This window comes from Lutzomyia longipalpis, chromosome 3, assembly GCF_024334085.1.
Source record: "Lutzomyia longipalpis isolate SR_M1_2022 chromosome 3, ASM2433408v1".
Taxonomy (NCBI): Eukaryota; Metazoa; Arthropoda; class Insecta; order Diptera; family Psychodidae; genus Lutzomyia; species Lutzomyia longipalpis.
The window spans coordinates 11,415,941-11,430,511 of NC_074709.1; the positions used below are offsets into that span (position 1 = coordinate 11,415,941).

The 14,571-nt window shown below is 27.6% G+C and overlaps 1 protein-coding gene across 1 annotated transcript in view; it reads left to right on the forward strand.

The window, feature by feature from the left end:
• The first annotated feature begins 473 nt into the window (after positions 1 to 473).
• The window catches only part of LOC129792081 (glucose transporter type 1), a 28,859-nt gene continuing 14,761 nt past the window's right edge, over positions 474 to 14,571 (forward strand). Inside the window, 16 exon segments of the mRNA XM_055830806.1 lie at positions 474 to 664; positions 791 to 1,072; positions 1,559 to 1,708; positions 2,723 to 2,842; positions 2,914 to 3,058; positions 4,033 to 4,068; positions 5,877 to 6,042; positions 6,121 to 6,258; positions 6,455 to 6,711; positions 6,781 to 6,905; positions 6,981 to 7,259; positions 7,341 to 7,618; positions 7,704 to 7,826; positions 11,229 to 11,432; positions 11,503 to 11,642; positions 13,279 to 13,382. Coding sequence (XP_055686781.1) covers positions 1,576 to 1,708; positions 2,723 to 2,842; positions 2,914 to 3,058; positions 4,033 to 4,068; positions 5,877 to 6,042; positions 6,121 to 6,258; positions 6,455 to 6,711; positions 6,781 to 6,905; positions 6,981 to 7,259; positions 7,341 to 7,618; positions 7,704 to 7,826; positions 11,229 to 11,432; positions 11,503 to 11,642; positions 13,279 to 13,382 — 2,248 coding nt within the window. The 5' untranslated portion in view covers positions 474 to 664; positions 791 to 1,072; positions 1,559 to 1,575.

The window sequence follows — 14,571 nt, forward strand, 5'->3', positions numbered from 1 at the left end:
CGTATGGAACCCCTTAAACTTTGCATTTTATATGTGTATAGAAACTTTGCGCATTATCGAAACAAGTTTTCCAAACCTTTCAACAATCTGTTTTGAGCTACTTGCGGTAGTGTAGTAGTATCGTGTCACTCTTCAGTACATATAAAACTTTCAGACTCGCGAGACTGATCATAGCTGTGATTACATTGCATGGAGATCTTTAAAATTTAAAGGTAAAATTATAAAGTTGAGAGATAAATGAGAGCTTTTTTTTATTTAACAAGCTCTAAAGATCTTAGCTTAACCTTGGTCATAATCATAAAAACAATTATAAAAAAAATTCTGTGTTGGTGAAAAGCGTGTCAAAACCAAAATTCAATAATTATACTCGTTTCACGCTTTTTCATATGTGTTTAAAAAATAACAGGTGAATAAAATGAACGTATGTAGTAGTGCAGTTAAGTGTACCTAGCACTTGTCTTTTATTAGTCTCTTGAAGATCTTTCTCTCTCTCTACTTCAATTGGCCTTTAAATACGAGTAATAAACTCTCTTATCGCTCAGCATAAGGAGTTTTACTTTGTCATTTTCTTCTTTTCAACATTCTCAAAGTGCTAAGATGTGACATTTTTCTTAATTGACATTAACTATAAAAAAAATTCTAAGGAAAGTTTCTTGTTTGTCAAGTATTGCAATCATTGACTAATTGTTTACTAATTCTCGAGTATTTTATAGCTCATAAAATGCATGAATTTTAAACTAAATTTCCATTGAAAGAAAAACTTATACCTCCTTATTTCTTCTCTTTGCAGGAATGTGTTTCGTGGAACGTGCAAGAAATTGAATGATAACGTTGTGTTAAAAGACAATATATATTTAATTTTGTGTATAAGAAAAAGTAAATGAAAAAAAAACTCTAAAAGATACTGTAAAGTGAAAAAGTGAACAGAAGGAAAAGAATCTCTAAAAATAAATTCATAGTGAAATAACATTATATAAACACCGAACAGTTGATAAGAATAATCACATCATTTATGTTTTTATTGTCTATTTCGTCTGACCTGTAATACGGGATGGCTTGTATGAATATTCAGGTACGAATTCATTCTTTCTTCTTTCAAATTAGTTATAAAAATTAAATGAACGATCTCTACGATTTCGATGCTAACACAGAGGAAATATTTTTTAAAACTTTAAATTGAATGTAAAAAATATGTAGGGAAATTCCAAAAGTATTGAAGTTATTTTAAATGATGATTGGCGAACCAGAACCGTGTCCAAGGTAGTACAGAATATAATGACACCGATAAAAATTAATGAATCATTTAACACGTAACATCTCTTCTTGCATTCTTGTACATAATTTGATTCGGATTTATTGTTCAATGCTTATTTAACAAAAAAAAATTTAAAAAGGATCTCTAAAAGACCTTTCGGGAATAATAGATATATAAAAAAAATATCTAAGAGAATTATATGTTGTTTTAAATAATTTATGGGAACATTAAGTTCATCAGTTGAATAATAATGTTTTATGTAAAATAACAATGCTTAAAATCTAAATATTGTATTTTCTGAAGATGGCCATTTGCGTTTCATGGCGGCAAATGGCATTCCTTCGATGATCTCTCCTTCGTCTTCCATTTCAAACGGCCCGGAGCCTCAATTACCGCCATTACTGCCACCACTTCGTTCTGCACAAGTATTGCAACCGTTGTCAGTTTTTCCAGGTTAGGGATATTAAGAATTTCTTTCCTTTTGTAACATTAACAGTGTTAAATTTCCTTTCTCTTTTTGAATTTTTGATTTTTACGTGGTAAATTTGTTATAAATATCAGTTAATCAGAAAGAATGAATTGGTTATATTTTAAAATGCAAAATAAATCACACCAATACTGTGTGAAATGAATGTTGTATTAATTAGGAAAAAGAAATTGCCAAACAAATTTACCATTTTTAAAGTATTCGTGTCACATACTTTCAGAGGCATTATATAATTTTATTTAATCATTTTTTGGTTTTTTTATACATCAATCCTTTGTTTTTTTTACATTGGCAAATTAATTAAAAATACTTTAATTGCAATTATTGTTACTTTCTAGTTTAAGCTTTGAAAAAAAAAGGTGTATAATATTCCATTTAAGTTTGAGAAAGAAAGTGATTAGATTTATTGTTAACCCTTTCGCGTCTAATTTGAATTACTGATGAATTTAATTACTTTTCTGTGATAGAAATGCAATTAATTCACGTAGAATGGGACGTAAGAAGTCGTTTTAACTTAGAAATATCTCTTGAGAGTATTTTACAAAAAGAATATCGTGATAAAAAGGCATGCATGTTTCAATGCTTTTATGTTTCGTGTGGACGTGAAAGGGTTAAAAGAAGAGCTTTTATTGTTAAATTGAAAAATCAGGTGCATTAAATGTACAATTTTCGTGCCTTTTTCCTCAACTTAAATGGAGTAAACCCTTTGTCTTATTTCTTCCTTAAATCCTTCTTATTATTTTTATTGCAGATGGTTCATCCTTTTTTTTTAAATTTTGAGCTTGATAAATATTATTTATTTTACGTTGATTGTCATGCTTAGTGAAACTTTTGTTGTGCTAAACGTTGTTTAATGCTTGCAATTATATAGGTGAGATGAGCTCACGTGCAAAATTATGCATTGACTTTTATATTGAATTGAATGATTGTGTATTGCTATTAATATATATACATATTATTCTATATTAAATTGAATGCAGTGTCAGCTGTGAGTGAGGAAGGAACGTACGATTATGTGTTTGGTGGGCCACCATCGGATAAGTCGGCCCTGTCATCATCACTCAAGCTGACCTCACCCCCTGCTCGGCTGCGATCAGACGGTAAAAGTGAAATTTGTGAAGAGTGTTTGAATCTCATACATGTGGTCTACCCGACTAAATGATGTTTATAGATCACAAAAGTGGCCTACAAGATGAACGTCCATATCGTCGATCACTTGGACATGCTACAAAGCGTTCAAAAAACCTAGTTGGGCTCTATTCAGCTGTAAAAGGACATGGGGAAGACGAAGCCACTCTTCGACAATTGCTTATTGAGTATGTATTAAATTTCTTTTTATTTTATTTTTTTGTTTGCCTTAATTGTTATTTAGTAATTTTTTTTTATATGTCACGATATGCATTAAAACAATACGTTTACTTTATGAAGGATATTGTAAATTCTATATGATTTACTGCCATCACGTTTTTGTTTTTCTTATCGTTTTGGCATCTTTTTATTTAAATGTAATATCAGCCTCGTCTGCGGTCTATCTAGGATATATAGCTATATGTCTGCATAGCAGATAATGTCTTAAAAAAATTTAGAGACAATATACAATAAAAAATTCCTGAGGCATTCAGTGAAATAAATCAATTAGTAAGAAGTAGACAAAAAAAGGCTGATTAATAATTAATCCTAATTTATAGATATTCATTTCCTCCGCGGGTGCTCAATTAAATTTTTGTGTAGTTCTGATGTAATAATTTTCCTGTAACTAACTCTTTGTTAAAACTACTATAAAACATGTTTAAAAAAATCACAATGTTATTTTATTTGTGATTTTTCCTTCACCTAAATACACAAATAAATTTTTATTTTTAAATAATTTTTTTACGTCTATCTCTAATCTACATAAAACAAATAGATATAATTAATTAGAATGCAAAAGGATTTTTTGTGATAGTACGTCATTGGCTGTTACAAATGACGATAGAGTTTCTCTAGATAATTTTAATTTAATGTTTCTGTGTTTGCTTTTTCATTAGATTTACGTTCATTTACATTAAACGTATAAATATCTCGTCAGCTTATTTTAATGACAACAAACAGAATAATTTTATTATTGATAAAGAATTTTTGAAAAAAAAAATGTTTTCACATCATTTACAATTTTTTGATTCTGGCTTCATTCTTATAAAGCCATTTGAATCTGTGAGTTTGAAATATATATCTTTGCTTTTTTTTACCTTGCTCAGTCATATCGGTAATTCATGTGACATTAAAGAAAACGTATTATTTTTTATTTAAGTCCCACGGAAGATACAATGGAAGGTCTAATTTGCAGGTATGATTATTAAAAAAAACGTATAAATAGCTAAAATCTCTAATACGAATTATCAGTGAATTTCTTTTGAAAAAATATACATATATTAGGTATTTGTGTGTCTTTATTGCATTTAAAACAAAACTTTTATACCTTTCTACTACAATATTTATTGTAACGGCTAAACGAATATTTTATAGTTAATTTGCAATCTTGCGTTTTGCTTCCAAAAAAAAACATGACATGAGAATGGAATAGATTTTTTTTCAATTTTACTTTTGCTTTCTTGTATAAATGTAAAAATTTTTATTTTAATTACCTGACTAAGAAGAATTACAATGAAACACTAAAAATTATTAAAATATTTTAAAATAAGCTGATGATGAATTTGTTGTGAAATCTTTTGTTTCTTTGTACATATGTATGTAATTATATAAGGATAATTCTTTATAAGTGTCATACGTAGTATATGGGCACATTTTCAATTTTAAGTATCTTCTTTCTCACTTCTTTTTATAGCATCTCATTCATACGCATTTATTAAAATATAGGACATCTTCCTCATCTTACCTATCCCATGGAAAATTATGGTAACTACCTACATAGGAATTACATAGCAGTTAGCATAGTATTCATGAGATAGGTTAAATTATTTTTCAAAATAAATCCACGACCTTAGCCTAGAGTTGTTTATTAACCAACTTAATGTAATTTTCTTTTTTTTTGTTTTTAGATTTGCTTTATTGGTCAGTAATTATCAAGCAGAGTGATAAAGAAAAATTCTAAATAATTGAAATTGAAGAGATTAAATTAATAGGAAAATGTCAGAAAAGATTGAAATGATTGGAATTTATTAAAATAAAAAATCCATTTACGTGCGTTTGTAGAAACTTGTGAGTAAAACAAATTGCTTCTATTCTAATTAATATTTTTTTTTTACCTTTTTGTGTTTTATGATGTTTGGAAATGGCAATATGTTGAGAAAAATCAAAGATAAAAGAAAGAAATAGCTCATCATTAACATCATCTCTTCATCCTTAACACAGTTCATCATCAAAATGATGGGCACAATGGCCCCAAGGTATATCTTTCATTAAAATCTTCATCATTCTTTTCATTTAATTCATACTTAATGATTTTTTTTTAATTTGTGTGTGATACATGTTATTTGTATGTAATATGCTTTGATTAGTTACTCTAGAACTTAAAAGAAAGCTCTCTATGTAAAAGAAAAGAAGAAAAAAATGTATTTCTCTACTATGCTACATGGCGCAAAGAAATACAAATAATATTTTAATTTAATTTCAGTGGCAATTTTTTTTTGTTGAAACAACATTCTACACACAAATGTCCTAATTCTCAACTTTAAATAATAATTAAAAGCTTATGGTTAATTAATAAGTTAATGATCGTGATTCAGATATGTCTTTCAACGTATATTAAGCATTATGATTAAAAAATTAAGATTCTTCATACACGATTGATAAAAAAAATCCCGAAGAAGTCCAAAAAAATTTTTTTTCCAAAAAGGAATTTAGAAATTTTAAATATTCACAAAAGAGAGCTCTACAGAAGGAGGAAATGAAATGAAGAAAATGGATAATAATGAAAATAAATATATAAATATACTTAATGATTTCTTAGTTAACTTTTATTTCAAGCCCATTTTTGCAAAGCTAATTAAAAAAATAAAATGATTAATAGTTTTCACTCCACGCTCTAATAATAATGTCTGAGTATTTTTATTTATTTATTTATTTTTATAATTTAAAATATTATAAAATGCTTATTGAAATTTTGAAAAAATCTTTGTTTTATCTTTCTTGTAGTTTACAAAAACAAGTTAGCGTGATGAGTATGAATTTATCAGCAAAATTGGATGAGTTGCAACGTGGTGATCGTCACATGGAGACAACTGTAGCTCTCTGTGAGATTCGATCTCAACTGCAAGAACTCACAAAATCAGTTGAAAGTTGTCAAAGTGAGGTTTCTGAGGTGAGTTCTAATTATCTAAATAATTTTGATTTTAACAAATAATTGAGGATTTTTTTTTTTACATTTAATTGATTACAGGTAAAACGTGATATGGTAGCAATAAAACATGAATTGGATACGGTGCAGCAGGTAAAGGAAGAAATTGAAGAACTGAGGGAGTATGTAGATAGACTTGAAGAGCATACTCACAGGAGAAAACTACGTTTGTTGGAGCAAGTTAGTGATGTGATCTTTTCTATAATTTTTTTTTGTTATTTTATTTATTTATAATTATGATTTTATATATTTAAGCATATAAATAAATGTTTTTTTTTACATTATTTTGTGTGTTTTTTTTTAAATGTATTTTTTTTAAAAACAATTTCTCATTTGTTTATCGAACTAATATATTATTTTTTATTGGGTTTTTCAGGGGTTAACATTTTTCCTCACATACGCAATATTTGCCGCTGTGTTGGGAATGCTTCAATTTGGCTACAATACCGGTGTAATAAATGCACCAGAAGTTAATATCGAAAATTTTATGAAGGACGTATACAAAGATCGCTATGGTGAAGACATTACCGAAGAGTTTATTCAACAATTATATTCAGTGGCTGTGTCGATATTTGCCATTGGAGGTATGTTGGGTGGTTTTAGCGGTGGATGGATGGCAAATCGTTTTGGAAGGTAAAATTACATCTCTAAGTTTACAAAGAATGTGTATCTATAAATTTTTTTTCTGTTTAATAATTATAGGAAAGGTGGCCTGTTACTCAACAATATCCTCGGTATTTCTGGTGCATGTCTTATGGGATTCACCAAAATGAGTCATTCATATGAAATGCTCTTTCTTGGAAGATTTATAATTGGCGTCAATTGTGGTATGTGCCATAATCCTAAATTTTTCTTGTAAAATTTCCACAAAAATTTACTTTTTTCTTAACATTTTTATTTAGGTTTAAATACATCTCTCGTTCCAATGTACATCTCGGAAATTGCTCCGTTGAATTTACGAGGTGGCCTAGGGACTGTTAATCAATTGGCTGTGACAGTAGGTTTACTATTGTCTCAAGTATTGGGCATAGAGCAAATACTTGGGACAAATGATGGATGGCCAGTACTTTTGGGTTTAGCTATTTGCCCAGCAATTTTGCAGCTACTCCTGCTTCCTGTATGCCCAGAATCACCACGATATTTGTTGATTACGAAACAATGGGAAGAGGAAGCACGAAAAGGTACAAAAAAAGAGGATTCCCAACGAGATCAGAAATCTCTAAGATAAGACTTTTACCTTTAATGTTTTATTTTTGGTTTAGCTTTAAGACGGCTTCGAGCGTCTAATCAGGTTGAAGAAGACATCGAGGAGATGCGAGCTGAAGAACGCGCTCAACAAGCAGAAAGTCATATTTCAACGATGGAACTAATCTGCTCCCCAACACTTAGAACCCCACTTATCATCGGAATTGTTATGCAACTTAGTCAACAATTAAGTGGAATTAATGCAGTTTTCTACTATTCTACATCTCTTTTCATGAGTTCCGGCCTCACGGAGGAGAGTGCCAAATTTGCAACTATCGGAATTGGTGCTATAATGGTATCTCTTTTACTTTTTAAACTTATTTAGAATTCATCATCAGAGAATGATTAAATATATATTTTTTTAATTTTCCTATTTCCAGGTTGTTATGACACTTGTTTCTATTCCACTTATGGATAGAACTGGTCGAAGGACATTGCACTTGTATGGACTTGGCGGAATGTTCATCTTTTCTATATTCATCACTATTTCATTCCTCATAAAGGCAAGTTTCATATCTTTCTTATTGAATATTAAAAGAATCTATGGATGGAAAGGAAGAATATTAAAAATTGAGAAATATATGCCAAAACTTTTATAAAAAATAAAAATTTTGAATTATTATATTTAAGAAAATTATTGAATTTTCTTCAGCTGCACAAGCATTAGAAATTTTGAGTTTTTAATTGATTAATTCGTTTAATTTACTAACAATAATTGTCCATCAAAAATCTTGAGCTATGCGTATATATTACTCAATTATTATCTTCCAAATAAGTTAAAAAAAAAATGTTGGTTTGTATAAACTTACATGACTATATACATTGTTGTTTTGCTATATACATACTAATATATAATATTGAAATTTATTTTTCAATTTTCTTAGATGTGGTATTGACATTTGCTCAAAATTATACTTAAATTTGGAACAGAATTGAATTGATTTTATTGCTAATTAAAATTATTAAAGCATTTTTTGATAATTAATTTCCATTTGTATTGAGGGTAATTTTGAGTGAATTGAAAATGCATTTTCTAGAAATATGCGATTATAATTAATATTAATTTAAGTAGCAGGTTTTTATAAGTAATATTCGAATTATGAATGTAACATGCGTGAATAATTGTTTTGCATGTATTTCCGTTTTTTTCTACTCCTTCGTTAAAAAATTCTCTATGCGGTTTTTAAAAGAAATAGCTATACATATGGAAAAAAATATTGGCTATTAATTTCACAATAAACATTTTTAATGGAGGGATTTTACAATGGAAAGTTTATTTAATTAAACTTTGTACATTTTCATGGATTTTTTTGTTCGAATATGTGATTAATTTTAAATAGAGAGTAAAATTAATTCTTTGTAATTTTTTCGGTACGTCTTTATTTAGTTCAGGAACAAAATTGACTAAGCATTAATTAAAAATTAAAAAAATTAAGGGTATTTGTAATTTTCTTTCAAGTCAAAAACATTGACAAGAAAATTTTTGTTGGTGCTTTGCTCTTATTTATTATACTTAACTATGTATGTATAGTTTACTTCTATTGATGTTGTATTTTACATACTTACCTCTTATTTTTATTTATTATTATTAGTCTATATTAGCCCACAAGTGATTGCATGTGTTTGCTGGTCTATATTATTGAACTGGGTTAAGATATCTCAATGCGGTTAAAGGCTAAATGTAGAAAAACTTTTAGAAAAAAATGTTTGTTTTCAATTTGAAGTTGTTTACTCAAAAATTGTAACTGCTAGACCCCAAAATGTGAGAAGAAATTTTATTTAGATTATTCCCACAAAGTTTCTTCTAACGTTTCTGGATCCAGCTCTTAAGATTCCTAAGATATTGACTTAGAAATGAAAGCAAATGAATTTTATGAATTTTTCTACTACATAAAGACATCTCAACCCAGCCAAAAAAATAGACAATCAAAGACATGCCTTGACTTTTGACCTACCTGTGTTAGTATTTATTATTAATTGTTTTTTTTTTAATTAACAAATGACGATTACCTACTTGCTTTTCGCCATTTTATGCTTACCTCTTAACTCTTTCATGTTCTGCATTTTACAGTAATATAATACAAAATCGAATAGGAAACTTTTATGAATTTATTCAATGTTTTCATAAGATATAATGTTACTGAATGAGGCAAAGCTTTTTTATACAGTTTTTTGAGTTTTGCGAGTCAAATATATTTTAGTTTACGTTGTTAATTAAAAATATTCTTTGTTAACTTCTTAGAAGTATATTGTATTCAAAATAAAATAAATGAATGAATATCAAATGAAAAAATTCAAAAACATAAAAATATTTTCAAATCTTTAAATCCATTCAAAAAATTTAGTTAATGTAAATAAAAAGAATTTGAAGATGTAAAAAGATAAGCAATTCATTCATTTATTTTCCTCCTGGCCCCTGGAAGAAATAATTCTCGATTTGTCAGGCTTTTAACCCTATATTTATAATATTTGATAAAATAATAAAAGTTTAAAAAAAACAAGGAATTTTAGTTTGTTTTTGTTTTGAGTGTAAATATGATTATTTTTTAGTTTATTTTTTTATCATTTTATTAAATTATGTATTATTTTTCAAAAAAAATTATTTTTATTTTATTCATTTAAGTTTCCATTCGAGTATAATTTTTGCTTTCAAAGAATATTTCACTAAACACCATGTTGATAATAAGAAGCCACCAAGTGAACAAAAATAAGCGATAATATGCACTTTAGGATCCCTTTAAAGTTTTACATAATACCAAGTGGTTTTACCACAAACTTAAACTGATTATTAGGTGATCTAGGTCCATTATATATAACGCACTTTCATGCAATAAAAAATCATGATTTCCAAAAATGAAGTATAGGGAAAATATTAGGACAAAAAATCTTAATAAGTCTGCCTACAAAATATTTAAAAAAAAAATTGAATATTTTTGCTGTTTTCTTATTTAAATTGAGATCCATAAGAAGTCATGCTAATAAAAGAGATTCATACACTGTACACAGCGCTTTAGCAAAACACTGTAAAAGCTCATACACGCGAAAGCATTTTTCCTTTTATTTTATACTGTTTTCATCTTCTGGTTTTAAGTTACTTTACAAAATACTAAATATTAATTTAATCTACCAAAAACCACCTTCAATCAGTACTCAATAATTGTATGCAATATAGTAATTAATGAAAGATAAATAGATTTTTTATAATATGCAGAAACATTCAACGATTCTAAATAATTTAATCATAAATTAATAAAGGTTTTGAGCACTAACGTCCTGAGTTGGTAAACCTATATATTTTTCTTGAAATCCTTTCTAATTTCTTCTTGGTTCGCAATCTTTTGCTATTTCAATATTTTCTTGCGATATTTGCGAAACGAGGACATTATACCTACTTCATTTATACAATAAACAGGTGTGCACATAAAAGGATAAGAACTTCTGAAACATAATCGCAAAAAAATACTTTTTTTTTTACAAATCTCTCTCTTTTATTTTTACTTATATTGCACTGTAGATAAAAAGCTAAGAAAAAAAGAAGAGGAGCTGTTCATTAGAAGTGACATCAAAAGTAGGAATCAAAAAAAGAGACAATTTTGAATAAAAAAAAAGATACTGATACAAAACCTGCCTCAATACGAAGTATTACTCGGGCAAATACACTACTGACTAATCATAAAAAATATATTTTGTTCATTTTATTTCTAATTTTCTTTCTTATCTTTTAAGAAAAAAAAAAGAAAAACATAACATACATATGTTTATGTATTGGAATGGTGAAAGGGGATATATACATACATAATTCATTAATAATTAACACTGTCAGACGTGCAGTTTAGTAAAAAAGCCTCCCAATATCGAGAATCGGTAATTACCGCCTTGTATAGGAATTTTTTGGCTATGTGCAGGAAATGATTGACTGGATGTCATATTTGTCGGTTGTATCGACTTTGGCATTTGTGGTATTCTTCGCTGTGGGACCGGGTTCAATTCCATGGATGATCACCGCTGAGCTCTTCTCACAGGGACCACGTCCTAGCGCCATGGCCATAGCAGTATTAGTCAATTGGATGGCGAACTTTGTAGTTGGCATTGGATTCCCAAGCTTAAAGGTACAAAATAATCATTTAAATTAAACTTTTCTTTAAACATTAATATCTACTCCCACTTTTCCTCACTCAGACTGCTCTGGAGAATTACACATTTTTACCATTTAGTGTGTTCCTTGCAATTTTCTGGATATTTACGTATAAGAAAGTTCCTGAGACAAAGAACAAGACATTCGAGGAAATTCTTGCTCTCTTTAGACATGGTAATGGGAGGTAAGAGCATTTTTCTTTACTTCCTATTTATAATTATTTTATTTTATTTAGTCATTCTATATTTTCTACTTTTTTTGAGTTTATATAAATTAAAAAAAAAAGAATTTGAAATTAGATTTAGATCAATTATCTTCTCTCATCCCCATATTAATTTTTTATTTCAAAAGAATTCAGCTATTGAACTATGTAAATGTGACAAAAATCGGAAAATTGTTCTTAAAAATTTCAAAATTTTTCTCAAATAAATGTTTAAGAAAAATCACATGAATATTTAAAGTATTAAAATAAATTGTTTAGAGGAACCTTTCGTGGTAGAAAGTTATATGGGTAAGTGCAGAAAATTTGTGAATTGCCTTACTGATTTTCACGAAAAACAATTTTTTAAAGTAAAAAGAAATGAAAATCAGTAAAAATGCAAGTAAAAAGCATGCATGTAAGTGACTTGCTTTAAAAATAAACTTATGAATAAACGTCGCGAAACTATATTTTTTCTTACGAAGAATATTACTTAATTCTCTTAATTTCTTGGCTTATTCATTTTATCGTTTTTTATTCACTGTTTAATGTGTAAATCTTTTCAATATATTCTTATAGTTATTTTTTTTTTAATATATTTTTTATGATAAATATCTTTTATCTCTTACAATGAAGTATATAATTGATGCATGACGCCAAATATTTTGTTATTTTTTTTGTTTAATTATCTATATAAAATGTTTAATATTCTTTTGGGTAATCACAAATAACTATGCACATCATTCTATACATGTTTGAGTAAATATACCTCTAATCAACGTTAAGAAGTAAGAACAAGGCGATTTTGAATTGTGTGGTTCCTAAAAGTTTTTGTCAAACATTATTCAACATAAAATAAATTTGAAACGATAAGAAGTATCACTCAGTAGGTACTAAACTGTTGCAATTATTACTACTAATATATACTTAATAATGCAGTATTGCAGAATCAAGTAATGTCAACGAAACCCAGATGCAGCATTACCCAAACTCTCAGATCAATGAAGATCACAGTAAAATGCAGAAATAATCGTTCTTTTTTTTAATTTTGTGTGTTTGTGTGTTTCTTTTTATTTCTGTGAGCTATATATTATTTTGATTTAAATAAAATTATTTGTTTAATAAATATTTGTATTTTTTTTGGTTTGTATATTATAATTTTTTGCATATACTTTAAAAATATTTAGGTATTACCTACACATTGGAATCATTAATTTATTCATTTATATTCGCACCCTTTAACATTTTGTTCAAAACCAATTCCAATTGGTATCGAACCTAAAAAAAAAATATTAAGAGAAAAATATAGGAAATTTTTGTACAGCCCATACGATAAACAATCCATAAAAGGGGAATAAAGAGAGCTAGAACATTTTAGTTTAGTAAACATTCTTTCATTTTTTTTTCTTTTACCTACTTCAACATCTTCAATAATATAGGTACTTTAATTATTTCCTATACATAACACATTGTACCCATAGTGTTGTCTTAGATCGCTCCACCCACCCCATTTTTTTCAATTTTATTTTAATTTTTGTACATTCAAAGAAAAATTTTTTGTGGCATTGTCTCATGTCGAAAATATCAGTTATCTCATAATCGTGGAGTATGCGAATTTCAGGAGTATGCTAAACTGCGTAAATAGTTTGGAACCGCAGAGCATGAATTCAGGCATCGAGCATGCAGCGCTGATGATATCCGAGGAAAAGACTCAACATGACTCACGTAAGGCATTTCACATCATTTTTATTTTTAAATCAATATTTTATGGTTTCTCACAAAGACTATATACCTACCTTCTTCTTTTGTATTAAAAAGAATAAATACATTACTAAATGGAAGAGAAAGATCTTTAAAAATCCATACAGTTTGTGGAATTAAAAGTAAAAAAAACTCATCTAATTTTTATCAATCGAACTTTTCTTTTTAGAATTTACCAATATTATTTGCAAATTATTCTTCTTTTTACTCCCCAAGTTTATTGAGTTGTTTTTCTCATGTTAAATCTTCGTCTGAGTTTTATTTTTATTTAAATTTTAATAATTATTTCTTTTCCATATCGTAATTTATTCAATCTTAAATCAAAACGTGGGACTAAAGACACGAAATATTATTTTAAAATTAATTAATTTTAATTCCATAACTGTATGTAAAATAATAAGATCAATTTAAAAAGCATATGGATGTTCGTAGATATTTTACTTTGGATTATTAATAAAACAAATATAAATTATTTAATTAATTCTCAATTAATTATGCAGTGTAGTACATCCACATGTTTGTTTTATGATCTTTAATTACATCAATATCTACATACAATGTACCTTAATAAAATATTGTGTAAACTTGTTGAAATTCATCCAATTTTTTTTTGTCATTGACATACATACATAAAATAATTGAATGTTTTTTTTAATACCTACATAATGCATGAGCTATGATCGTATTTTTCATTCATTAAACTTTTTACATGTTTTTTTTTCATTACTAAAAGTGTGTGATAAAATATTTGATTATCTCAATTTGTTCACCGTAAAGCCGTAAAAATAGAACATAAAACCAAGCCATAATTCTTTGATTCATTTCTTATGCGCCTGTGTCCATTTAATGGACATTTTAAGGACAAAAAAAAAGATTAAAAACAATTTCAAAAACAATATTAAATTAAGGAAGAAATTTATTTACAAGATCATCGTTTACTTGTGAATAAGTTGATCTCTTTTGAACTAAACGGCCGTTTTTTTTTAATCTTTATCCATATTTCTTCACTCACTTAATTTGCATGATTGTAGGTAATTTTTTTTTGTATTTTAACTAACCTTGCAGTGGAAAACTTCAACTGTTTGAATAAATCGCGTATATTTGTATATCTTACATGTTTCTCTATAAAATGTAAAAGTAGAAATGCGGCAAC